The sequence below is a fragment of the Oncorhynchus tshawytscha genome, linkage group LG21 (genome assembly GCF_018296145.1).
Source record: "Oncorhynchus tshawytscha isolate Ot180627B linkage group LG21, Otsh_v2.0, whole genome shotgun sequence".
Classification (NCBI taxonomy): domain Eukaryota; kingdom Metazoa; phylum Chordata; class Actinopteri; order Salmoniformes; family Salmonidae; genus Oncorhynchus; species Oncorhynchus tshawytscha.
This window is the reverse complement of record NC_056449.1, coordinates 16,007,365-16,034,243: the sequence shown is the minus strand read 5'-3', so window position 1 is coordinate 16,034,243 and position 26,879 is coordinate 16,007,365. Positions and strand designations below refer to the sequence as shown.

At 43.2% G+C, this 26,879-nt stretch overlaps 1 protein-coding gene across 2 annotated transcripts in view; it reads left to right on the top strand.

Annotated features, from left to right (window-relative positions):
- LOC112221035 (TBC1 domain family member 9B) overlaps positions 1-26,583 on the top strand; it is a 43,837-nt gene extending 17,254 nt beyond the window's left edge. Inside the window, exons 8-22 of one of the 2 annotated variants that reach the window (XM_024383099.2) lie at positions 293-463; positions 1,004-1,154; positions 2,033-2,247; positions 4,394-4,511; positions 11,179-11,464; positions 11,745-11,874; positions 12,014-12,112; positions 18,052-18,120; positions 18,580-18,820; positions 19,059-19,124; positions 19,502-19,570; positions 20,033-20,083; positions 20,816-20,875; positions 23,572-23,663; positions 23,761-26,583. In XM_024383099.2, the coding sequence (XP_024238867.1) occupies positions 293-463; positions 1,004-1,154; positions 2,033-2,247; positions 4,394-4,511; positions 11,179-11,464; positions 11,745-11,874; positions 12,014-12,112; positions 18,052-18,120; positions 18,580-18,820; positions 19,059-19,124; positions 19,502-19,570; positions 20,033-20,083; positions 20,816-20,875; positions 23,572-23,663; positions 23,761-24,393 (2,451 nt within the window). In that variant the 3' untranslated portion in view covers positions 24,394-26,583. The remainder of the gene's footprint in view (positions 1-292; positions 464-1,003; positions 1,155-2,032; positions 2,248-4,393; positions 4,512-11,178; positions 11,465-11,744; positions 11,875-12,013; positions 12,113-18,051; positions 18,121-18,579; positions 18,821-19,058; positions 19,125-19,501; positions 19,571-20,032; positions 20,084-20,815; positions 20,876-23,571; positions 23,664-23,760) is intronic. The other variant, XM_024383100.2, reaches the window with a different exon arrangement.
- The last annotated feature ends 296 nt before the right edge of the window (positions 26,584-26,879 follow it).

The following is a 26,879-nucleotide window of genomic DNA, read 5'->3' as shown; positions in this document are numbered from 1 at the left end:
TTCATCAGGGTATAAACGGTATACCGCCCAAGCCTACTTTGACCTGTCAGTCACGTTCTGTCGTAAACGAGATCGCAATTGTGATGGATAATTGGGCTCTTTGATGTATACAGTGATTTTTATGCTACTTTCTACATAACAATAATATGTTGTAATCACTCATTTGTGTTCATGCTTTTGGAAGAATGATTTCTCTGAATGCATTAGTTGGTTACACATATCAAAATATCCTTGTATTCTTTCTCTCCTAACACCCCTTTAAATCCCCTTTAAATCTCCTCCTTCTCCCCAGGGTTCTCCCAGCCCTAGTACCACCCCTCTCTCCTCCAGCCTCCCCACACCCACTGGTGCAGCAGGGGAACCGTCCCAGAGGCGCCACTACAGCCCCAGCCTGCCAACAGCCACTCAGAGCCTGCTCCGCATCTACCAGAAGGACGCCCCAGAGGAACACGGACCCAAAGCTGTGAGTTCAACCCCACTCCCAGACCCACATCAACGGCTTGGACTGTCTTATGCTTTTAGAATATCCTACACGCTTTCTATATTGTTTTATTACTTCAGTGTGGTCATCTGTTTTTAATCTAAAGTGATAATTTCTAAACAGTATTTTATTGTTCCTACCTAATGATGTAGACAGTTGGATGCTTTATAGTGTAGGCTACTGTATGCTGTGTCTATGGTTCTGGTCCTCAGGGTTAACATTACACTAGAGGAAATACTATCTTAACCAAATGTGTGCATAGGCAAGCTTGAAGGCGATCATCTGTTCATTCATCTAGCTCAGCTATCTAGCTCAGCTTTAGGTTCCCAAACTCAAGGGATTGTTGGATCACTGACTCTTAGTAGTACGTCTTTGTTTGCTTTTCTCATGGTGCCAAAGGAGCATAGCCACCGTGGCCGTACATCATTCTGGTCGTTATATCGTTAAAACACCCCTGTAGCTCAATTACATTTTTGTTAGGTCATATTGATATACTGACTCCCCCCTTTTCTTTCTCCTCAGACAAAGGAGAAGATGAAGGAGGAGTCGTGGAACATCCACTTCCTTGAGTTTGGCAGGGGTGTGTGTATGTACCGTACCTCCAAGACCAGAGAGCTGGTGCTCAATGGGATCCCTGAGAGCCTCCGGGGGGAGCTGTGGCTGCTCTTCTCAGGTTGACATTTTGTCCAACAATTTCATTTCAAGCACTTTTTCTTTTATAAATGGTTAATTGTTACAAAGCGCTTCTCAGCTTATATCCCCCCAAAATAACCCTTCTTGCAGGGTTTGGGTTAATGGATTACCCTAACCCACATAGCCCTAAAACAATTTTTTGATGTCTGAAATGGAGCAGGTATTTTTTCCCAATGTACAAATCAAACTTTATTTGTCACATGCACCGAATACAACAAGTGTAGACCTTAACGTGAAATGCTTACTTAAAATCCCTTAATCAACAGTGCAGTTCAAGAAGAGTTAAGAAAATATTTACCAAATAAACTAAAGTAAAAAAATAATTAAAAATAACACAATAACGAGGCTATATACAGGGGGTACCGGTACCGAGTCAGTGTGCGGGGGTACAGGTTAGTCAAGGTAATTTGTACATGTAGGTAAGCGTGATGTGACTATGCATAGATAATTAACAGCGAGTAGGAGCAGTGTACAAAACAAATGGAAGGGAGGCGGTGTCAATGAAAATAGTCCGGTGGCCATTTGATTAATTGTTCAGCAGTCTTATGGATTGGGGGAAGAAGCTGTTTAGAAGCCTCTTGGACCTAGACTTGGCACTCCGGTACCGCTTTCTATGCGGTAGCAGAGAGATCAGTCTATGACTAGGGTGGCTGGAGTCGTTTTTGATGGTACAACAAAGAAACTACCAGTTGTCTGAATTTGACCTCAATTTTTTACAATGGTCAGAATCAAAAGGATCTAAACATTAAATAATTTGCCCACTGACAAACCCATATTGTCTGTGTCTATCTTATAATCTATTGAGTTAACCACTTACCCCCATCCATCCATCCATCAATCAATCCATCCCCTCTCCAGGAGCTCAGAATGAGATGGACACCCACCCTGGCTACTACGCTGAGCGGGTGGAGCAGGCCATGGGCCGCTGTACCCTGGCCACGGAGGAGATCGAGAGGGACCTGCACCGCTCCATGCCTGAGCACCACGCCTTCCAGAATGAGATGGGCATCGCTGCCCTCCGCAGGGTCCTCACCGCCTACGCCTGCCGCAACCCTGGCATAGGATACTGCCAGGTATGCCGACTTGTCTTCTTTTTCTGGGGGGTTGTACCGCATTGTTTAAAACTATACAGGTGGTCAACATTGTAAGTAGCCTTGTCCACACATCAGAAACATCACGTTTTTGTAGTGTGATGCACAAGTACACTCCCTGGACAGGACGCTAGTCTATCGCAGGGCCACATTATCAACACTGACTTAGACTTTATATTACAATTTCTTACTTACACTACATAACCAAAAGTATGTGGACACCTGCTCGTCGAACATCTCATTATAAAATCATGGGCATTAATATGACGTTGGTCCCCCCCTTTGCTGCTATAATAGCCTCCATTCTTCTAGGAAGGCTTTCCACTAGATGTTGGAACATTGCTGCAGGGACTTCCATTCAGCCACAAGTGAGGTCGGCCAATGATGTTGGACGATTAGGCCTGGCTCGCAGTCGCCGTTCCAATTCATCCCAAAGGTGTTCGATAGGGTTGAGGTGCAGGCCAGTCAAGTTTTTCCACACCGATCTCGACAAACCATTTCTGTATGGACCTCGCTTTGTGCACAGGGCATTGTCATGCTTAAACAGGAATGGTCTTTCCTCAAACTGTTGCCACAAAGTTGGAAGCACAGAATCATCTAGAATGTCATTGTATGCTGGAACTAAGGGGCCTAGCCCGAACCATGAAAAACAGCCCGAGCCCATTATTCCTCCTCCACCAAACTTTACAGTTGGCACTATGCATTCGGGCAGGTAGTGTTCTCATGGCATCCGCCAAACACAGATTTGTCCGTCAGACTGACAGATGGTGAAGTGTGATTCATCACTCCAGAGAACGTGTTTTCACTGCTACAAGGTGGCGAGCTTTACACCACTCCAGCCGATGCTTGGCATTGCGCATGGTGATCTTATGCTTGTATGCGGATGCTCGACCATGGAAACCCATTTCATGAAGCTCTCGGCAAACAGTTCGTGTGCTGATGTTGCTTCCAGAGGCAGTTTGGAATTCGGCAGTGAGTGTTGCAACCGAGGACAGACGCGCTTCAGCACTCTGCGGTCCCGTTCTGTGAGCTTGTGTGGTCTACCACTTCACCACTGAGCTGTTGTTGCTCCTACATGTTTCCACTTCACAAGAATGTCTTTAATAATTTGGCTTTTATTTAACTGTAATTAACCATTTGGTTCCTGATACTGGCCAATTGAGTTGAATGTTTTGAAGTAGTAGAATGTGCCCATAGCTATAATTAGAAAATACCAGGAAAATGTCATCTAAAACAAAGCGTGAATGTTTTCTTGAAACATAATCATACTCGTATCCGGGAGGCTTTTCATTGACCCATAAACTGTTTATTCATTACTGTAAAGCAGTGTTTCCTCTGGAAAATGTGTTAGCTGTGGGGGAAATGTAATCGGGGGTGGAGGGGTTTAAGGGATCCCCCATTTTGGGGGTGTTTCGGGTCTTGGTTCTGTTGACATAGTTCTGGTGACTTTTTAGAAGGAAAAAACTCACTGTCTAAAAAATAATTTCCTCCCCCAGAAATGAGCTCATGCAGTAGGTGAGATGCTCTCCCTGCAGTCTATTCCTCAAGTCTGTTTTGACCTGCAATAACAGAAAGAATAATAAGAGAAAGGAGAGGGACAAAGGGGATCTACTTTCACATTTAAATGTTCCTACACCCTCTTACAATTAACAGAAGGCACTGGTATTGCCGGTGCATTTGCATGCCAGCTGGTTAAGGCAGGAGTAGACAGCCCCCACTCATCAAACTGCGAGGCCAGCTTTGTCATTGCCGTCAGCTGGTCAAACCCCTGAAATACATGAAAAACAACAATATGTACACCATTAAAGAGCCAACAGAGAAATTTGACCATGTGGTGAATTACAGTTGAAGTCTGAAGTTTACATATACTTAGGTTGGAGTCATTAAAACTTGTTTGTCAACCACTCCTCAAATTTCGGCACAACCCAAGGGGGGGGGGCGCCAACCCAGACAGGAAGACCACGTCAGTGACTCAACCCACTCAAGTGACGCACCCCTCCTAGGGACGGCATGGAAGAGCATCAGTAAGCCAGCGACTCAACCCCTGTAATAGGGTTAATGTACCTGTCTGTTTCTCTTGTTATAAACCTCTGTATCTATCACTGAACCGTTCTCTCTCTCTCTCCAGGCGATGAACATTGTGACGTCGGTACTGCTGCTGTACTGTACGGAGGAGGAGGCCTTCTGGCTTTTGGTGGCTCTGTGTGAGAGGATGCTGCCTGACTACTACAACACCAGGGTGGTGGGTGAGTGACTGACACAACCTCTCATAGACACACACTTGTGTTAAATTCCATTGGGTTATGTCTTTGTTTTGTCGCTCGCTACACACTTAGGAAAGAATCCTCTGTTAAGATTCTTCCAAATCCCCTAATTTCAGAGTGTTTTATAGGGTAGACAAGCCCATTCTTCGTTCACTGCCCTTCAAATGGCCGTCACTTAAATTACATTTACAGTGGTCACACAGTGACTGTGTCCCAATACCTATACTTGTGCTCTAAATTAGTAGGCTATTTGGGTATGGAAAAATAGAACGTTCTATAATATGTGAAATTTTAGAAAATTGAGAATTCTTTAAATGCCAGGATGTCATGCTCCTTTTGTCTTTTCATCTAGTAGAATTCCCTGCACACTATTGAGGAAGATAATTGTCTTTCCACACATGTGTTTGACAATAGTTGATAATCAGAATAGGGGATGCGTTCTACAAAATTGAACGAATGTCTGGGGAACAAGCACGATTGCACATCTAAGATGACACCTTCTCAGCCATGTTCCCTCTAAATTGCACGCAGCTCCCATTGGACTGCCGCCATGAAGAAATATCAGCCCACACAGAAGCACGAGTTTGAACTTCACTCAACTTTCTAGAGTTTTCCCCCTTAGTTAAACACTATCAACGTTTCCCTTTACTGTGGGAATTGTGATCGAATCAACGCAATATTAATGCAATGCAACATACCTAAACAAAACAAACTATGCAAGAGATTTTGTTGTGGGCAGAACGCATCAGAGTAGGATTCTATTGCATTAACACGCACGACTCAGCCCATACTCTACACAGACCAGTGAGGCATAACCAATCAGAGCTGCATTAGGCCTATATGCAAATAGACCAATGCTATACAGTGCCTTCAGAAGTATTCAGACCCCTTGACTTTTTTTCCACATTTTGTTACTTTACAGCCTTATTCTAAAATGTATCAAATTTTTCTTCTCATCAATCTACACACAATACCCGAGAATGACAAAACAAAAACATATTTTTTTACATAAGTATTCACACCCTTTACTCAGTACTTTGTTGAAGCACCTTTTGGCAGCGATTACAGTCTTGAGTCTTCTTGGGTAATGACGATACAAACTTGACACATCTGTATTTGGGGAGTGTCTCCCATTCTCTGTAGATCCTCCCAAGCTCTATCAGGTTGGATGGGGAGCATCGCTGCACAGCTATTTTCAGGTCTCTCCAGAGATGTTCGATCGGGTTCAAGTCCGGACTGGGCCACTCAAGGACATTCAGAGACTTGTCCTGAAGCCACTCCTGCGTTGTCTTGGCTGTGTGCTTAGGGTCGTTGTCCTGTTGGAAGGTGAACCCTAGTCTGAAGTCCTGAGCACTATGGAGCAGGTTTTCATCAAGGATCTCTCAATACTTTGCTCCATTCATCTTTTCCTCCATCCTGACTAGGGTTGCACATTTTGGGGAATATTCAGAGGTGGAAACTTTCCGTGGGAATATATCGGAATTAATGGAAATATCTGCAAATTAATACCATTTAAATGTAATGTTTTTTGCATTGGATATATTTACCATAACATAAACAAGTAGACATCATTGCAAATGATTAAATCTTTCCAATAGAAAAATAAATACATTTCGTTACAAATTGAACTTTTAATTAAATGAGTCAACTCTTCAGATGGGATGATTTCACTGAACAACAAAAGAAAGGGAATATTGAATGATCCCCAATGATCCATCGCATCTCCCCAAAACGTTTTCAACATACATCTGTAAAATTATAGTCTAGAAACTAAAGCTTTGGTTGTCTTCCTCTCAGGCTTCCATGTCTTCTCCCTGGAACTTCTCAATGTCCACCTCTTGAACATCAGACTCTGGGGCCTCATCTTCACTGTCACGTTCCGATCTCGTTGAGGATGGCTCATTTTCAGGCTCAAAAAGCCTCAAATTTGCCCGGATGGCCACCAATTTTTCAACCCTTGGCGTTGCGTGCTTTGGTATGTGTGTTCCTGTCACGAGAATTTTCTCCCAATGTTCTAACCAAACAATTTTATAGCTTCGACCAATTCACCCCACGTTGTAAATCCCGGGTTCAAAATAAGAATTAGGCAAAGTGTCATACTGCAAAAGGTTCATTCTTTATTCAGAGAGCTCTGAAGTCAAAAATGCAAAAACAGTAATTTTATAACTCCCACCCCCACCTACTTACACACACACAGTTTTATCACATTTCTACCAGCCTTGGCAATTTCTCGCCGTTCCCCTCCTCCCTAGATTAGAGAGACCTTGGAAGGGCCCTCTTTCCTGTTGTCAGTTTTCAGAGTTACAACCAGGTCATGTGTAGTTCAAATGTCCTTTGTTTTCTCAACCATACATTTCTCACCCTTGTCTCACACATACATTATTGGATTATAGTCTTATAATTCTAATACATTTCACACCGTTAAATACGTTTCAGGGTGGAATTCTTTAGTCATTACTTTATTTTTCATTTTTTTATTTCACCTTTATTTAACCAGGTAGGCAAGTTGAGAACAAGTTCTCATTTACAACTGCGACCTGGCCATGATAAAGCAAAGCAATTTGACACGTATAACAACACAGAGTTACGAATGGAGTAAAAAAAAAACATAGTTGATAATACAGAAGAAAAATAAGTCTATATACAATGCGAGCAAATGAGGTGAGATAAGGGAGGTAAAGGCAATAAATAGGCCATGATGGTGAAGTAAATCAAAAATATAGAAATTAAAACACTGGAATGGTAGATTTGACAGTGGATGAGTATGCAAAGTAGAAATACTGGGGTGCAAAGGAGCTAAATAAATAAATACAGTAGGGGAAGAGTTTAAGAGACTTTAAACATATAAATGCCCTTATGAGTTCCCAAACAAGGACCAGTTGCGCTCTGAGGTGGCTGATGTTGGTGCGATTTGGATGATGATGGAGGCAACGGGGAAAGAGCCTCAGATCCACAAAGTCCCTTCCACCAGGTGGCTGATGATATATGTTGGCACGACTGCCATATTGCATCTCCATCCCAAAGCCCTTGCTTGGAAGTGTACTTCGCCAAGGTGGAAAGACACGGTAGTGATGACACCATAGGCCTTGTTGATCTCTGCACCAGACAGGATGCTCTTGCCAGCCTACTTGGGGTCCAACATGTACACTGCGATGTGTATGGGCTTCAGGTAGAAGTCTTCATGCTTTTTGATGTATTTCAGAACTGCAGTTTGCTCTGCTTGGAGCAACAGTGAAGTGGGCAGGGCAGAACGGATTTCTTCTTAGATCTGCAAGCAGAGTCTGAACATCAGACAGGATGGCATTGTCTCCCTCAATCCGTGCAATGGCTACTACTCTAGGTTTCAGGCTGCTTACAACTCTCTCCCAAAATACATAATCCAGGAGGATCCACTGAATGGGCCTGCCCATATCTGCATACTGTGATATGGCCGTTTCTTGGAGAGACTCCTTCCCCTCCAGGAGACTGTCAAACATGATAACACCACCCCAACGGGTGTTGTTGGGCAGCTTCAATGTGGTGCTCTTATTCTTCTCACTTTGCTTGGTGAGGTAGATTGCTGCTATAATTTGATGACCCTTCACATACCTAACCATTTCCTTGGCTTTCTTGTAGAGTGTATCCATTGTTTTCAGTGCCATGATGTCCTTGAGGAGCAGATTCAATGCATGAGCAGCACAACCAATGTGTGTGATGTGAGGGTAGGACTCCTCCACTTTAGACCAAGCAGCCTTCATGTTCGCAGCATTGTCTGTCACCAGTGCAAATACCTTCTGTGGTCCAAGGTCGTTGATGACTGCCTTCAGCTCATCTGAAATGTAGAGACCGGTGTGTCTGTTGTCCCTTGTGTCTGTGCTCTTGTAGAATACTGGTTGAGGGGTGGAGATTATGTGGTTAATTATTCCATGTCCACAAACATTCAACCACCCATCAGAGATGATTGCTATACAGTCTGCTTTCTCTATGATTTGCTTGACCCTCACTTGAACTCTGTTGAACTCTGCATCCAGCAAATGAGTAGATAAAGCATGTCTGGTTGGAGGGGTGTATACTGGGTGAAGAACATTCAGAAATCTCTTCCAATACACATTGCCTGTGAGCGTTAGAGGTGAACCAGTTACATACACAGCTCGAGCAAGACATTCATCAGCATCTCTGACTACGTTCCTCCATTTAATCAAAAAAACTTCTGGTTGCAGGAGGATCATGAGCTGTTGCTATCGATAAGGTGTCTGATTCATCATTTTCACCTTGAATAGAGGTAGAGGGACTTTTGTCGGAGGTTGATTGTTGTGAGCACTGAGGGAACTTTATGCACTTGTCCAGATTCATGTTTTAAAATTAAACATGTTTGGAAACAGGTGAATTAACACTCCTCAGTTAGCAGGCTCAAGCAAGATAAAACTCACATTGTAGCAAAAACTAACTTGCAGAAAGTGTTAACAAGTTAGAAATGATTTAAACACACTTTGCTGTAGGCTACTATTCACTAGTTAACAAAAAATGATGTATGTCATAAAATATATTCACCCCACCCAGTATTGTAATCAAAAGTATGTAGTCCTTGGCTCAGACAGTGTAGTAGTGTTGGCTCAATAGCATCTCATTAGTGTTCAAGATCTTGAGAATCAGCAGTACATGTGATGGAAAAATGCACTGTGCATGCAGAGGGTTGCAATTCCATTGAATTGGGGATAGTTTAACCAAAATATGCCACAAGACCTAGAATTGCCTTGTGTGTATCCTCACAGAAAAGGTTCACTGTTATAAGCTAACATTTTTTGATTAATTTAAGCAAAATTCCCGGGCTTAACTTCCATTGGAAAATTTCCGGCAATTTCCTGGAAAGTTTCCGACCCTTTGCAACCCTAACCCGGACTAGTTCCCAGTCTCTGAAAAACATCCCCACAGCATGATGCTGCCACCACCATGCTTCACCATAGGGATAGTGCCAGGTTTCCTCCAGACGAGACACTTGGCATTCATGCCAAATAGTTCAATCTTGGTTTCATCAGACCAGAGAATCTTGTTTGTCATGGTCTGAGAGTCTTTGGGTGCCTTTTGGCAAACTCCAAGCGGGCTCTCATGTGCCTTTTACTGAGGAGTGGCTTCTGTCTGGCCACTCTACCATAAAGGCCTGATATGTGGAGTGCTGCCGAGAGCTGGTTGTCCTTCTGGAAGGTTCTCCCATCTCCACAGAGGAACTCTAGAGCTCTGTCAGAGTGACCATTGGGTTCTTGGTCACCTCCCTTCCATTTTAAAGGTGATGGAGCCAACTTTGTTCTTGGGGACCTTCAATGCTGCAGAAATGTTTTTGTACCCTTCCTCAGATCTGTGCCTCGACGCAATCCTGTCTCGTAGCTCTACGGACAATTCCTTTGACCTCGTGGCTTGGTTTTTGCTCTGACTTGGACTGTGGGACCTTGTATGGACAGGTGTGTGCCTTTTCCCAAATCATGTCAAATCAATTGAATTTACCACAGGTGGACTCCAATCAAGTTATAGAAACTTCAAGGATGATCAATGGAAACAGGATGCACCTGAGCTCAATTTCGAGTCTCATAACGAAGCGTCTTAATACTTATGTAAATAAGGTATTTCTTTATTTTACTTTTAATACATTTGCAAACATTTCTAAAAACCTGTTAGCTATGTCATTATGGGGTATTCTGTGTATATTGCTGAGGAATTGTTTTTATTTAATTATTTTTAGAATAAGGCTGTAATGTAACAAAATGTGTAAAAAGTCTAGGAGTCTGAATACTTTCCGAAGACACTGTATATGGATCTGTTCCGTTCACTTTGAACTGGACTCTGACTGTTTACAGCATGAGCAGTCAGGAGTAGATGGCTTGTTTTGAGATCAAAGCGAGAGCTGCATGTAGCCACGTGTGCACATTTTGTTCATATCCTTTGCTATTTATTGAGTCACTCGCCCAGTTACAGATCATTTGTAGTCAGTGATTGCTTCCTGCAAGTGGACAAAACGTGTACATTTTTAGACATCTTTGAAAAGTGAGTAGTTAAATCAATAGCTTTTTTGTGTGTCTTCAAAGGGCAGTGTTGTATTTTGAGACCGGCTTGAATAAGCTAAGTAGGCAGAGGATAGCATAATTTGTCTGATTCTCTGTAATAATGGCATGGGAATAATAATGCATTGTATTCTGTAAAGTGGTTTCTTGCATCAAACAACACACCACCATCTTCAGTCACCTCCTTGTCTGAAGGACAAGTGGATAAACGGGTTAATGTCAAGCCCTGCATGTTTTTTTCAAAAGTCTCATGGAATGTAGGCCTACATTGAACACCGCACATTGGCTGCAACTGTAGGCTGAATGATAGAACCGCTATTTCCATGTTAAAATGTTATGGGATGCATTTTCTCTGATGTTTATGATGGTAGGTCACTCTGGTAGGCCTGCATTATGATCAAATTGCCACAGTAGCCTACTTGACCACTGTCTGAAAACTATCTTAAAGTGGGTATAGCATTAGTGTTCACAGTAAACTGGATAAAAAAAATATTTTTTGAGGGAACATTGCTTCTCAGTATGGATGAGAGGTATGTTGATATTTGTTGCTTATTGCATACCTTTTTACTAAACAGTACGTTCTAAATGGTCTCTCTCTCTCTCTCTCTCTCTCTCAGGTGCTCTCGTTGACCAGGGTGTGTTTGAGGAGCTGACTCGCGCGTGCCTCCCTTTTCTCTACGAGCACATGCAGGAGCTGGGCGTCATCTCCACCATCTCCCTCTCCTGGTTCCTCACCCTGTTCCTCAGCGTCATGCCCTTCGACAGCGCCGTGCTTCTGGTTGACTGCTTCTTCTACGAGGGCATCAAGGTCATCTTCCAAGTGGCACTGGCCGTGCTGCACGCCAACATGGACACCCTACTGGACTGCAATGACGAGGGAGAGGCCATGACCATCCTTGGACGGTGAGTGGGGGAATAGAAGGGACGGAAGGAACAATTTCTCAAGTGCTTCTTCCCTAATTCACTTGACTGAACTGACTTCCATGTAGTTGACACCAATACACATTGCACAGCCAAAATGTTTAATTGGAATAGTAACTATAGTGTAACTATACAGAAAGGTTTACTTGTTTTTTTTCTCCTTCTATTTATGAATGATGGCAGTACTGCTCTAGACTGAAGAAGCTATAGCCATATTGCTCGGAGTGAGAAATATTGGATTATCTCTCTCACTCACTTACAGGTATCTGGACAATGTTGTCAACAAGCAGACCGTGTCTCCGCCCATTCCCCACCTCCACGCCCTGTTGACCAGTGGCAATGAGCCGCCGCCTCAGATTGACGTGTTCCAGCTCATCAAGTCATCCTGTGAGGTAAGACATGACTAGTAGAACCTCGTGACTTTTTCACACAACTCACTTAAGTCAATCACATAGCACAAGGACAGATTGATTTTGATTCTACATATTAGTGACTTCACTGCCTTTTCCGTCTGTCTGTGTCTCTGAGCAGAAGTTTGGTAGTTTGCGTGCTGATGTCATCGAGCAGATGAGGTTCCATCAGAGGTTAAAGGTCATCCAATCGCTGGAGGACACCGCCAAGAGGAGCGTGGTGAGTTCATATGTCAAAGAAGCAGTGGTGTAACGTAACTAATTAAAAATACTTTTAAATACTACAGTACTTAAGTAGTTTTGGGGGGCATCTGTACTTCACTTCACTGTTTATACATTTACTTTTACTCAGCTACATTCCTAATGAAAATATGTACTTTTTATTCCATACATTTTCCCTCACCCCCAAAAGTACAGGCAGGACAGCAATATGCTCCAATGCACTCACCTATCAATATAACCATTGTCATCCCTACCGCCTCTGATCTGGCGGACTCACTAAACACAAATACTGCTTTTGTAAATGATGTTGGAGTGTGCCCCTAGCTGTCCGTGTGACAATTTAGTACTTTTTCTATTACTGCAAAGATGTGACCATGAATGAAGCGCTTGGTGACCTCACCTCTGACCGTTCCCTATGAAATGACCCTCTGTAAACAAGCAAAACAGAGCAGTGGGATAATGTTTATCCAAGTCTGTACTTGTGTTGCATACAGTTGATGTCGGAAGTTTACATACACTTAGGTTGGAGTCATTAAAACTTGTTTTTCAACCACTCCAAACATTTCTTGTCAACAAAATATAGTTTTGGCAAGTCTGTTAGGACTGTGCATGACACGAGTAATTTGTCCTACAATTGTTTGGACAGATTAATTCACTGTATCACAATTCCAGTGGGTCAGAAGTTTACATACACTAAGTTGACTGTGCCTTTGAACAGCTTGGAAAATTCCAGAAAATGATGTCATGGCTTTAGAAGCTTCTGAAAGGCTAATTGACATAATTTGAGTCCATTGGAGGTGTACCTTTGGATGTATTTCAAGGCCTACCTTCAAACTCAGTGCCTCTTTGCTTGACATCATGGGAAAATCAAAAGAAATCAGCCAAGACCTCAGAAAACAAATTGTAGACCACCACACGTCCACAAGGTTCATCCTTGGGAGCAATTTCCAAACGCCTGAAGTAGAGGTCAACCGATTTATGATTTTAATGCCGATACCGACTATTGGAGGACCAAAAAAATACCGATTAATCGGACGATTTGTTTTAAATGTATTTGTAATAATAACAATTACAACAATACTGAATGAACACTTATTTTAACTTAATATAATACATCAATAAAATCAATTTAGCCTCAAATAAATAATGAAACATGTTCAATTTGGATTAAATAATGAAAAAACAAAGTGTTGGAGAAGAAAGTAAAAGGGCACATATTGCTGCAATGTAAAAAAGCTAACGTTTAAATTCCTTGCTCAGAACATGAGAACATATGAAAGCTGGTGGTTCCTTACAACAGGAGTCTTCAATATTCCCAGGCAAGAAGTTTTAGGTTGTAGTTATTATAGGACTATAGCATCATGTTGTGGGGGTGCTTTGCTGCAGGAGGGACTGGTGCACTTCACAAAATAGATGGCATCATGAGGGAGGAAAATTGTGGATATATTGAAGCAACATCTCAAGACATCAATCAGGAATTTAAAGCTTGGTCGCAAATGGGTCTTCCAAATGGACAATGACCCCAAGCATACTTCCAAAGTTGTGGCAAAATGGCTTAAGGACAACAAAGTCTAGGTATTGGAGTGGCCGTCACAAAGCCCTGACCTCAATCCTATAGGAAATGTGTGGGCAGAACCGAAAAAGCTTGTATGAGCAAGGAGGCCTACAAACCTGACTCAGTTACACCAGCTCTGTCAGGAAGAATGGGCCAAAATTCACCCAACTTATTGTGGAATGCTACCTGAAACGTTTGACCCAAGTTAAACAATTGAATGGCAAATGTTACCAAATACTAAATGAGTGTATGTAAATGTCTGACCCACTGGGAATGTGATGAAAGAAATCAAAGCTGAAATAAATCATTCTATTATTATTCTGACATTTCACATTCTTAAAATAAAGTGGTGATCCTAACTGACCTAAGACAGGGAATTTTTACTACGATTAAATGTCAGGAATTGTGAAACACTGAGTTTACATACATTTAAACTTCCAACTTGTATTTGGCTAAGGTGTATCTGCTTTTCACTGGACATCTTCATATGTTTTAAAAACGTTCAGAAATTAACAGCATAACGCAGACGTGTCAATTATCACTTAGCAATGGTTATGGAGGAGAAAGTGGTGCTCTTGGAACGTTCAGACAGAAACCACATTGGCCCAACTCTCCATACACTGAGGGAACACCCTCTCTTTCCATAAGAGACTGACCAGGTGAATCCAGGTGAAAGCTAAAATCCCTTATTTGATGTCGCTTATTAAATCCACTTCAATCAGTGTAAGTGGTTACAGAAGGATTTTTAAGCCTTGGGACAATTGAGACTTGGATTGTGTATGTGTGCCATTGAGGGTGAATGGGCAGGACAAAAGATTTATGTGCCTTTGAATGGGGTATGGTAGTAGGTGCCAGGCGCACCGGTTTGTGTCAAGAACTGCAACGCTCAATAGTTTCCTGTGAGTATCAAGAATGGTCCACCACCAAAAGGACATCCAGCCAACTTGACACAACTGTGGGAAGCATTGGCGTCAACATGGGCCAGCAACCCAGTGGAACGCTTTCGGCACCTTGGAGAGTCCATGCCCTGACCAAATTGAGGCTGTTCTGAGGGCAAAAAGGGGGTGCATCTCAATATTAGGAAGGTGTTCCTAATGTTTGGTATGCTCTGTGTAAATATCTCTGGATTATTCATTCCAACCTTTAAGGGGGCCTCACGAGTGGCGCAGCAGTCTAAGGCACTGCATCTCAGTGCTAGAGGCATCACTACCGCCCCGTAGCACTCACTTCTGTCATCATTAAGTACTTTGAGAAACTAGTCAAGGACCATATCACCTCCACTCTACCTGACACCCTAGACCCACTCCAATTTACTTGCCGCCCCAATAGGTCCACAGATAACGCAACCACACTGCACACTGCCCTAACCCATCTGGACAAGAGGAATACCTATGTGAGAATGCTGTTCATCGACTACAGCTCAGCATTTAACACCATAGTACCCTCCAAACTCGTCATCAAGCTCGAGACCCTGGGTCTCGACCCCGCCCTGTGCAACTGGGTACTGGACTTCCTGACGGGCCGCCCCCAGGTGGTGAGGGTAGGTAACAACATCTCCACGCCGCTGATCCTCAACACTGGGGCCCCACAAGGGTGCGTTCTGAGCCCTCTCCTGTACTCCCTGTTCACCCACGACTGCATGGCCATGCACGCCTCCAACTCGATCATCAAGTTTGCGGACGACACTACAGTGGTAGGCTTGATTACCAACAACGAGGAGGTGAGGGCCCTCAGAGTGTGGTGTCAGGAAAATAACCTCACACTCAACGTCAACAAAACAAAGGAGATGATTGTGGACTTCAGGAAACGCATCGACGGGACAGTAGTGGAGAAGGTAGTAAGTTTTAAGTTCCTCGGCGTACACATCACAGACAAACTGAATTGGTCCACCCACACAGACAGCGTTGTGAAGAAGGCGCAGCAGCGCCTCAGGAGGCAGAAGAAATTTGTCTGGTCACCAAAAGCACTCACAAACTTCTACAGAGGCACAATCTTGAGCATCCTGTTGGGCTGTATCACCGCCTGGTACGGCAACTGCTCCACCCACAACCGTAAGGCTCTCCAGAGGGTAGTGAGGTCTGCACAACGTATCACCGGGGGCAAACTACCTGCCCTCCAGGACACCTACACCACCCGATGTCACAGGAAGGCCATAAAGATCATCAAGGACAACAACCACCCGAGCCACTGCCTGTTCACCCCGCTATCATCCAGAAGGCGAGGTCAGTACAGGTGCATGAAAGCAGGGACCGAGAGACTGAAAAACAGCTTCTATCTCAAGGCCATCAGACTGTTAAACAGCCACCACTAACATTGCGTGGCTGCTGCCAACATACTGACTCAACTCCAGCTCACATTAATAATGGAAATTGATGTAAAAATGTATCACTAGCCACTTTAAACAATGCCACTTAATATAATGTTTACATACCCTACATTACTCATCTCATATGTATATACTGTACTCTGTCATCTACTGCATCTTGCCATCTTTATGTAATACATGTATCACTAGCCACTTTAAACTATGCCACTTATGTTTACATACCCTACATTACTCATCTCATATGTATATACTGTACTCGATACCATCTACTGCATCTTGCTTATGCTGTTCTGTTCCATCACTCATTCATACAGTGGGGCAAAAAAGTATTTAGTCAGCCACCAACTGTGCAAGTTCTCCCACTTAAAAAGTTGAGAGAGGCCTGTAATTTTCATCATAGGTACACTTCAACTCTGACAGACAAAATGAGAAACATAAATCCAGAAAATCACATTGCAGGATTTTTAATGAATTTATTTGCAAATTATGGTGGAAAATAAGTGTTTGGTCACCTACAAACAAGCAAGATTTCTGGCTCTCACAGACCTGTAACTTCTTCTTTAAGAGGCTCCTCTGTCCTCCACTTGTTACCTGTATTAATGTCACCTGTTTGAACTTATCAGTATAAAAGACACCTGTCCACAACCTCAAACAGTCACACTCCAAACTCCACTATGGCCAAGACCAAAGAGCTGTCAAAGGACACCAGAAACAAAATTGTAGACCTGCACCAGGCTGGGAAGACTGAATCTGCAATAGGTAAGCAGCTTGGTTTGAAGAAATCAACTGTGGGAGCAATTATTATGAAATGGAAGACATACAAGACCACTGATAATCTCCCTCGATCTGGGGCTCAACGCAAGATCTCACCCCATGGGGTCAAAATGATCACAAGAACAGTGAGCAAAAATCCCAGAACCACACAGGGGGACCTAGTGAATGACCTGCAGAGAGCTGGGACCAAAGTAACAAAGCCTACCATCAGTAACACACTACGCCGCCAGGGACTCAAATCCTGCAGTGCCAGACGTGTCCCCCTGCTTAAGCCAGTACATGTCCAGGCCCGTCTGAAGTTTGCTAGAGAGCATTTTTCTCATTTTGTCTGTCATAGTTGAAGTGTACCTATGATGAAAATTACAGGCCTCTCTCATCTTTTTAAGTGGGAGAACTTGCACAATTGGTTGCTGACTAAATACTTTTTTGCCCCACTGTATATCTTTATGTACATATCCTTTATCCCTTTACACTTGTGTGTATAAGGTAGTAGTTGTGGAATTGATAGGTTAGATTACTCGTTGGTTATTTCTGCATTGTCGGAACTAGAAGCACAAGCATTTCGCTACACTCGCATTAACATCTGCTAACCATGTGTATGTGACAAATAAAATTTGATTTGATTTACAGACACCCTGGTTCGAATTCAGGCTGTATCTCAACCGGACGTTATTGGGAGTCCCATGAGCCGGCAGGTAGCCTAGTGGTTAGAGCGTTGGGCCAGTAACCGTACGGTTGCTGGATTAACTCCCCGAGCTGACAAGATAAAAATCTGTCGTTCTGCCCCTGAACAAGGCAGTTAATTAGTTGGTTAGTTACCTGTTCCCCGGTAGGTCGTCATTGTAAATAGGAATGTGTTCTTAACTGACTGGCCTAGTTGAATAAAGGTTCAAGTAAAAAAATGTTTTACATTTTAATGGATACTTTGACATTTTGGCAATGAGGCCAAAATGCTAGCAGATAGCCCAATTACTGGAGGTTGATGGGTAACGCTAGTTAGCATTACCTCGCGAAACTACCACTAACTTCCTTAATATTGGACACAGAGAGAGAGAAATTCCACAAGTTCATCTGACTCTGGGGAAGTAAATAAAGGGCTTCATTGCCAAAATCCAAAATAATCACTTTAATAGTGATCATTTGTGGATATGAGATGTATCGAATAGGTTATGTTAAGGTTGGAACAAAAACATGTGCATACTGAAGTCATACAGTGCCCACTTAATATGCTGTAGCCAGAGGTGTTTCTCTGTCTGATTTGGAGCTGTGTGTCTATCCACAGGTAAGAGCTATCATGACAGACTCAGCCTTCAGTATCGAGGAGCTAGAGGAACTCTATGTTCACTTCAAGGTAACAAATCATCGTTATTATCGTTCCTACGGCTTTTTACATCATTACCCAGCAGTGGTTTTGAACATTTCGTTTTCTCTGTTAGCAATGTTGTTCTTAACTCAGGCGTGTCAACTTAGTGTGGTGGGTGGTAAATAAGTTGTTTGTCGTGTGACAAAGTCACACAGCTGTCACACGGTATGTGTTTTGTAAGCATTATCAATAGACTGAGAACAAAACAAGTTGTGGCTCATGCCCCAAACAAGTGTAAGACAACACATTTCACAGCACCTATCCAGTATATGTGACAAAACATTTTGTATTTTTTTAAACTGAAAGCTGGCAACAAAACCATCATTATTAAGCCTTTGTCAATAGGTCAAATGTCTCAACTGTCAAGCACCATTGCACTCTCCATTCAATGTCTCAATCAGCCAGTACCACCTCTGAGCTGCATCCCACTCCCCTTCCCCATGGCAGGCCAAGCACATAATGAGCTGCTACTGGGGGGCCAGCACCACAGCGGCGGAGCGCCACGATCCCAGCCTGCCCTACCTGGAGCAGTACCGCATTGACCTGGGACAATTCTGCCAGCTGTTCGGGGCCCTGGGAACCTGGCTCTGTGGGACGCACACCGCCACGCTGGCCGCGCGCCTCTTCCGCCTGCTGGACATGAACAAGGACGGCCTCATCAACTTCAAGGAGTTTGTCACGGGTCTGAGTGAGTTTGAAGAAGTAGAGAATCGTAACTTTCAGTTGAAAATATGAACTGATTTCTATATTAAACATGGATGTGTCGGGAGGATGGGTCGGGGTTGTGTAGCTTGTGTTCTGAGATATTTTCGAGATCAGTTATGTGCTAGTTTGAAGCAGGATAAATCTCACTGCTTAATTGGCTGGTAGTGATTTTACGATTAGTCAGCATGGATCCCACTGACCCACCACGTGTCTCCCAAAAGGTGGGATGTACCACGGAGACATGACAGAGAAACTCAAGTTACTGTACAATCTTCACCTGCCGCCAGGTAAGCAGGGGAAAACACAACTCTGCCGGTCCAATAACAGCTTGATCAACTCACTGCAGGACATTCACACTCCCAGTCTCACTAATTAGCTTCACACACATATTTTTCCCTCAAACACAGTTCTAGTGAATCAGCACAGTCTTGTGGCCCTGTGCTTTGGGTGGTGTGTTTTTTTTAAAAGGACAGGCACCATGTATATGCGTGACGGAAGAATTGTGTCGGTGTCTGTGGGTGTGTTACTATAATGTTATAGAATGGGAACAATTGAGCAGTTTTGAATAAAGTATGTGCACGTGCGTGCTTTTGGGTATGATTTGTGTGTGTGTGTGTTAGGATAATACATACTGGGGCGAACATACTTCTTGTCTCTCTTACAGCATTGTGTCCAGAGGAGGCCGAGTCGGCACTGGAAGCTACACAGTTCTTCACTGATGACACTCCACAGGGTACACACACACACACATTGATGTTGACATAAACGTACTGCTGTTGACATAAACGTAACATAATCCCTCAGGAGGGAACACACACACACGTGTGAACCATCTTTCATTATGTAGTTTGCTCACAATTTCCATGTGATATTTGACATGTTGGTTCGATTTTTCTTGTTTTTTTTGCTTGAGGCAATGAGTGGTCCTGGTCCCTTGCATGTGTCTGTGCATTGAAAACTGATTCCTACTACTGACTTAACTGACTGAATGTGTATTCTCATCTTCCTATCGTTTGATCCTCTCCTCCCTGCCTCCCTCTTTCTCCACCCGCCCTCTCTTTCCTCCGTCTCACCTTCCTCCCTTCTCACTTTGTCTTAATCTCCTCATCTTGCTCTTTATCTCTCTCTCTCTTTAATTCTTTCTCTCATGTCTGTCCTCTCTCCATCTGGTTCCGTTTTCTTCTCACTGCTCCAGAACCTCCCTTCCTGTCTGATCTGGACTTCCTGGTGCAGGAAGTGACCTCAGGTTTGTCTCTCTGTAAATCTCTTTGTCACAAAGACACTTTTGATCAACAAAATGGTGGCCACACTGTATTCAGGGGGAATAGTCAATCTCATGTTTGAATAATCTGCAAACTTGTGAAACAATGATTAGTTGTAGTTCATAGAGGACTTATCTCTAACCTGTTAATACCCTCCCCCCCATGTGGTATAGCACACTCAGTGACATCGTACCAGCAGATTACACAACTATCTTTATACAGAGTGGAGACCCTTGATCAAAATGCTCTTTGTAGTACTCCCCCCCTTAATTTACTGTCCACTTGGTACAGTCCACTCTGGGCTCTCTTTGGTACGTTCCGGTCCAGGTGTGAATGACATCGCATCGCTTTCCCCCTGTATAATCTGCTGTAGTATCCGTATCTTCCATCCCTGCCTGTTACCCTCCTGGCATCTGGGGGCTAGTTTACTCACTTCCCTGCCTGTTACCCTCCTACCATCTGGGGGCTAGTTGACTCACTTCCCTGCCTGTTACCCACCTAGCATCTGGGGACTAGTTGACTCACCTCATCTTCTGTTAAGTGGATGTCTCACACACTAGCACAATCATCTTCCACTGGAAAGACCCCCCTCCTCCCAACCCCTGTCTAGATAACCCACTTTCCTACTTGTCAATGTGTAGTGTGTACACTGGTGTGGATGGTCTGATTAGTGGCATTGTGGGCATGGTGATGGTGGTGGTTTACTCTGTCTGCAGGAGAGGAGGTGAAAGAGGCTGAGGACGCATTGGGAAGCGGAGATGCAGAGGAGAAGAAAGGTGAGCCTCACTCCCCTGCCAATATTAATGACCTTTCTACAGTACTGGTCTTCTTCCTTGTCCTGCCCTCTGCAGGATTCAAACGGTATTGCTATGCATACAGTGCCTTCAGAAAGCATTCATACCCCTTGACTTACATTTTGTTGTGTAATAGCCTGAATTCAAAATGTACAGTGGCAAGAAAAAGCATGTGAGCCCTATGGAATTACCTGGATTTCTGCATGAACTTGTCATAACAATAGATAAACACAGTCTGCTTACACGAACACACAAACAATTATACATTTTCATGTCTTTATTGAACTTAGTGTGGATGGGAAAAGTATGTGAACCCTTTGATTTAATAACTGGTTGACCCTCCTTTTTGCAGCAATAACCTCAACCAAACATTTTTTGTAGTTGCGGATCAGACCTGCACAACGGTCAGGAGGAATTTTGGACCATTCTTGTTTTCAAAACTGTTTCAGTTCAGCAATATTCTTGGGATGTCTGGTGTGAACCGCTCTCTTGAGGTCATGCCACAGGATCTCAAAACAGGTTGAGATCAGGATTTTCTTCTTTTGAAGCCATTCTGTTGTTGGTTTACTTGTATTTTGGGTCGTTGTCCTGTTGCATCACCCAACTTCTGTTGAGCTTCGATTGGCGGACAGATAGCCTCACATTCTCCTGCAAAATGTCTTGATAAACTTGAATTCATTTTCCCGTCAATGATAGCAAGCTGTCCAGACCCCGAGCCAGCCAAAACCATGATTCTCCCTCCACCATACTTTACAGTGAGGGTGAGGTTTTACTGTTTTTTTCCACAAAGTGTTGTGTGTTCCTCCCAAATAACTCAACATTAGTTTCATCTGTCCACAGAATATTTTGCCAGTAGCACTGTGGAACATCCGGGTGCTCTTTTGCAAACTTCAGACGTGCAGCAATGTTTTCTTTGGACAGCAGTGGCTTCTTCTGTGGTGTTCTCCCATGAACACCATTCTTGTTTAGTGTTTCACGTATTGTAGACTCGTCAGAGATGTTATCATGTTCCAGAGATTACTGTAAGTCTTAAGCTGCCACTCTAGGATTCGTCTTAACCTCATTGAGCATTCTGCACTGTGCTCTTGCAGTCGTCTTTGCAGAACAGCCACTCCTAGGGAGAGTAGCAACAGTGCTGAACTTTCTCCATTTATAGACAATTTGTCTTACCGTGGACAGATGAACATCAAGGCTTTTAGAGATACTTTTGTCACCCTTTCCAGCTTTATGCAAGTCAACAATTCTTAGGTCTTCTGATATCTATTTTGTTCAAGGCATGGTTCACATCAGACAATGCTTCTTGTGAATAGCAAACTCAAATTTTGTGAGTTTTTTTATTTTTATAGGGCAGGGCAGCTCTAACCAACATCTCTAATCTCGTTTCATTGATTGGACTCCAGGTTAGCTGACTCCTGAGTCCAATAAGCTTTTGGAGAGGTCATTAGCCTAAGGGTTCACATACTTTTTCCTACACTGTGAATGTTTAAATGATGTATTCAATATAGACAAGAAAAATACAATAATTTGTGTGTTATTAGATAAGCACACTGTGTTTGTCTATTGGTGTGATTTTAGGACCAATTCCAAATGGTTCACATGCTTTTTCGTGCCACTGTATTACATTTGTTTTTCTACACGCAATACCCCATAATGACAAAGTAAAACATGTTTTTAGAAATGTTTGCAAATTTGTTGAAAATGATTTACATAAGGATTCACACCTCTTTGCTATGATGCTCTAAATTGAGCTCCGGAGCTCCAATCACTACAACTTGATTGGAGTCTGTGGCCAATTAAATTGTTTGGACATGATTTAGAACGAAACACGCCTGTCTATATAAGGTCCCAAATTTGACAGTTCATGTCAGAGCGGAAACTATAGCTTGAAGTCCAAGGAACTGTCCGTAGATCTCCGACAATTGTGATGAGGCCTACATCTGGGGAAGAGAATAAAACCATTTCTAGAGTGTTGAGAGTTTCCAAGAGCATAGTGAACTCCATCATTGGGAGATATGGAACTACCCAGCCTACCTAGAGCTCGCCATCTGACCAAACTGAGTAACCGGGCAAGAAGGACTTTGGTCAGGGAGGGGACAGAACTACAGAGTTCCTTGGCTGAGATGGGAGAACCTGCAAAGAGGACAAGTCTCTACAGTGAAGATTTACAGCCAAAGCAATGCTGGAATGGCTTCAGAACAAGAATTTGAAAGCCATTGAGTGGCCCAGCCAAAGCTCAGACGAATCCCATTAAAAATCTGTGGAAAGACTTGAAGATTGCTGTTCACTGCCGCTCCCCATCTAAACTAACCGAGCCTGAGAAAATCTGAGGAAGAATGTGATAAAATCCCAAAATCCAGATGTGTAAAGCTTATACAGACATACCAAAGACGACTCAAAGCTGTAATCGCCGCCGAAGGTGCTTTTCCAAAGTATTGACTCGGGTGTGAATACTTGTGAATGATATATTTCTGTATTTCATTTTCAATACATTTGCAGTCATTTTTAAAGATATGTTTTCACTTTGTTATTATGGAATATTGTGTTTAGATGGGTGAGAAAAATCTATTTCATCAATTTTAAATTCAGGCTGTAACATAACAAAATATGGAATAAGTCAAGGGGTATGAATACTTTCTGAAGGCACTGCATCCAGTGTAATATTGTGATATCTGTTTCAGAGGTGAAGGACTATAAGTACTACCTGCGGATGTGGGCCATGGAGAATGAGCCCAAGAAGGAGACCATTAAAGACCTTCGCAGGATGAACCAGGTACATGCCACATTACTGAGAGATGACCATAACTTGACCACTCATACACACTTAGAGAAGCCATTTCTGCCTGATCCCCTGTGTGTGTCCCCTACAGGAGCAGTTCATAGAGCTGTGCAAGACCCTGTACAACATGTTCAGCGAGGACCCACTGGAGCAGGAGCTCTACCACGCCATCGCCACTGTGGCCAGCCTGCTGCTGCGCATCGGAGAGGTGGGCAAGAAGTTCACCAACAACGGTGCCAACAAACCAACCGACACCACCAACGCCCAGGCTCCCGCCCCCGCCGCTGAACTGCTCCAACCCGAAAAAGAGGAGCCGAACGGGGAGAGCAGCTCAGGGCAGTCCCTGGTCTGCAGGGCCTTGGCGGAGGCCCAGCTGGAAACGTTGCCTCAGCAGACGTCGGACGAAGAGGTGAAGGATGACACGTCGGTCTCGTCCTACTCCATGGTGAGCACAGGTTCTCTGCAGTGTGAGGACATCGCCGACGACACAGTCCTGATTGGCTGCGCCGGCGACCAGCAGCGGCAGGGAAGCATATTGGACGGCGATTGGTCCATCACCTTTGAGCAGGTGCTGGCGTCGATGCTCACCGAGCCGCCCCTGGTGGACTACTTTGAGAAGAAGGGAGACATTCAGGCAAGGATGTCTATCTGTAAGATGCAAAGGAGGGTGGAAAGGCAGGTGAGCTCATCAAGCGACCACGAATTGGCCCAGCTCTCAACCTGACTCACCTCACTTCTCACCCGTAGGGGAAACCCATCACTGTCCTACTCAAGTTACTGTTGCTCCTTGCCTCACTACCATTTCACAGGGAGCTCTAGACCTGTATCTCTGTTGTGATTGTCATCCTTATACAGAACCAGATGTGTGTGTATATAGGAAATATATCTATTGAAACAAAATACTCCAGAGTCTGCCCAACAGATCCTACCTTTTGATAAAAGCCACATGACCCAAAACATTTAGGGCTGGTTTCCCAGAACCGCATTCCACCTGAGCCTGTAACTAGACTAAAAAGCACATTCAAAATATAGATTCTCCGTTGATCATGCTTTCTATTCCAGGACTAAGCTTTAATATTGATCTGGGAAACCGGGCCTTGGAGCGTAGTGGCTAATCCAAGGGTAGGATGTTGGTACTCAACTGTATTATTGTATCTATCCCTGTGCCCTTTCTGTTGCTTCTCTGCACTCTGCGGACCACAATCAAAGCTGTGGATAAATGCCTTTAAATATAAGACGTATACGTTTGTGTGTCTGTGAAATCCACAGCTGTCTCAAACTAAAGAAAGAAAGCCTTGCCTTAAAAAAAAAAGAAGACTAAACTGGATGTTAGATTTTTTTGGAAAGAGCTTGTTTTTGTTTTATGTAGTTTTTTCTTAGGAAGAACATTGGCGTTACCAGTCGGTTCTCTGGCCAGTACTTGTTTTATTAGTCCCAATTCAGCAGTCTTAACTAACCGTCAATGAATCTGCAGCCTTCAGATAAGCATGGAGCTTCTCTCATTGGGTGACTTGCCTGCCACTCGTAATTTACTAGGGCCTGATTAGACTGTTCATTCATCAAATTACCTCAAGTATTGTTTTACCAACAGAAATACTATAACCATTACAGAAATACTAATACCATTACAGTTACTAGGCCTAACTGTCAGTTTTATCGATGTATTCGGGCCGAGGTAAATTGAATACCTGTAAGTAAGTGTTCGATGGATACCCCTGCAATGCACTTCTGTCGTTTCAGAATAGCAGTAAGGAAACACTTCCTGATGGTTTACTGAAAACAAGCAACTACTATTTTTTTACTGATTTGCAATTACATTTCAGTCTAGAAATATTTGCTTAATGTCATGTAAGGCTTTTTGTTGGATTATCCATCACGCCTGTAGGTGTCAACCTGTAAATTGCTGCATATCATATTCGTAGTATCTTCTGTTGTTCAAAGCTTGTAAATGTAAAAAAGAGATGCTTTGTACGCAATATTTTGATTTACTACAAACCCACATTGGTCACAAACAGATATTTTACACAGGCAATTCTACAGAATGCTTAATGCCTGCTTTCGTCAACAGCTATCTTTAATGTTTTACCAGAAAAAGTATCTTAACAACCCCTTTTAAACCATTCAGCTCCCCTAATTCGGAAGGGACTGGACAGATGTAAACAATGGCTCCAGTCGGATGAGGTTTGGGGATTGTCTGGAATATTGCTCACACCTATCTAGTTACTTCAGACACTAGAGTAGTACATAGGAGTTAGGGATTGTTAGACAAGGCTATTGGCTCCTCACAGTTTGTTTCCCCTATGGCTATCCAGACAGGTCTGGTTATCAGCTGAGAAATGTGCTGCCGCTGCTCAATTCTAATCTCAGAAATGTTCTTCTGTAACACTAAAACCAGACTGTAGGTTGTCTGGCTGGCCCATTGTGCATAACGAAACACAACAGTCCGGTGTTGTTTGTAGCATTACATACCAAGTTTATCGTCACTTTGTAAGATAATTGTTTTATACCCCAAGGTAAATTTATCACAGTGTTATTTGGCCTAAAACACCAAAGTACCATTTCATTCAATTGTATGTTGTTTAAAAAAAAAAAAAATTGCACACAAACCCTGTCTCACTCTTTGTATATTATTTGCTTTGCACTTGCCTATGTTTCTGATATATAATGAAAATGACTAATTGTACTTGTTTGCAGACTACTTTCTAAATGTGAAAACAAAGAATGAGGAAGCAGTCTGGGATCCTGTTTGGTTCTAGGATAGCCTATGTGGCCGTTGCAAGTCTGTTTATCCACCTATAGCTATAATGTCATCACTGTATTCATGTAACAGATTTATTTATTCACAAACTTGCATTTTAAATTCTTTGATCAGTACTGTGCTATGTTGTGTACTAAATACAAATAGTGAATGGAATAACTTTTTTGTTTGTTTTGTCATAGGATGGATGGATGGGTGGTGGTGCAAAATGCAGGCATGTGAGGGGGATCAATGGAGGCCCTGAGAGGATAAGAGCCACTCACTCAGCACTATGAGCTCAGTGTAGTCCTTGCTGTTCCCTGTCAGATCCTGAGAGGACCCCACAGAGCAGACATACATGCTGCTATCTCCCCATCTGGGCAAGGTTCAGGTCTGCGTCTAAAGACAAAAGTAGGATGGAAGTTTGGAGGGGTCACTGGCAACACAGTCACTGTCATTGGTAAACGTAGGAA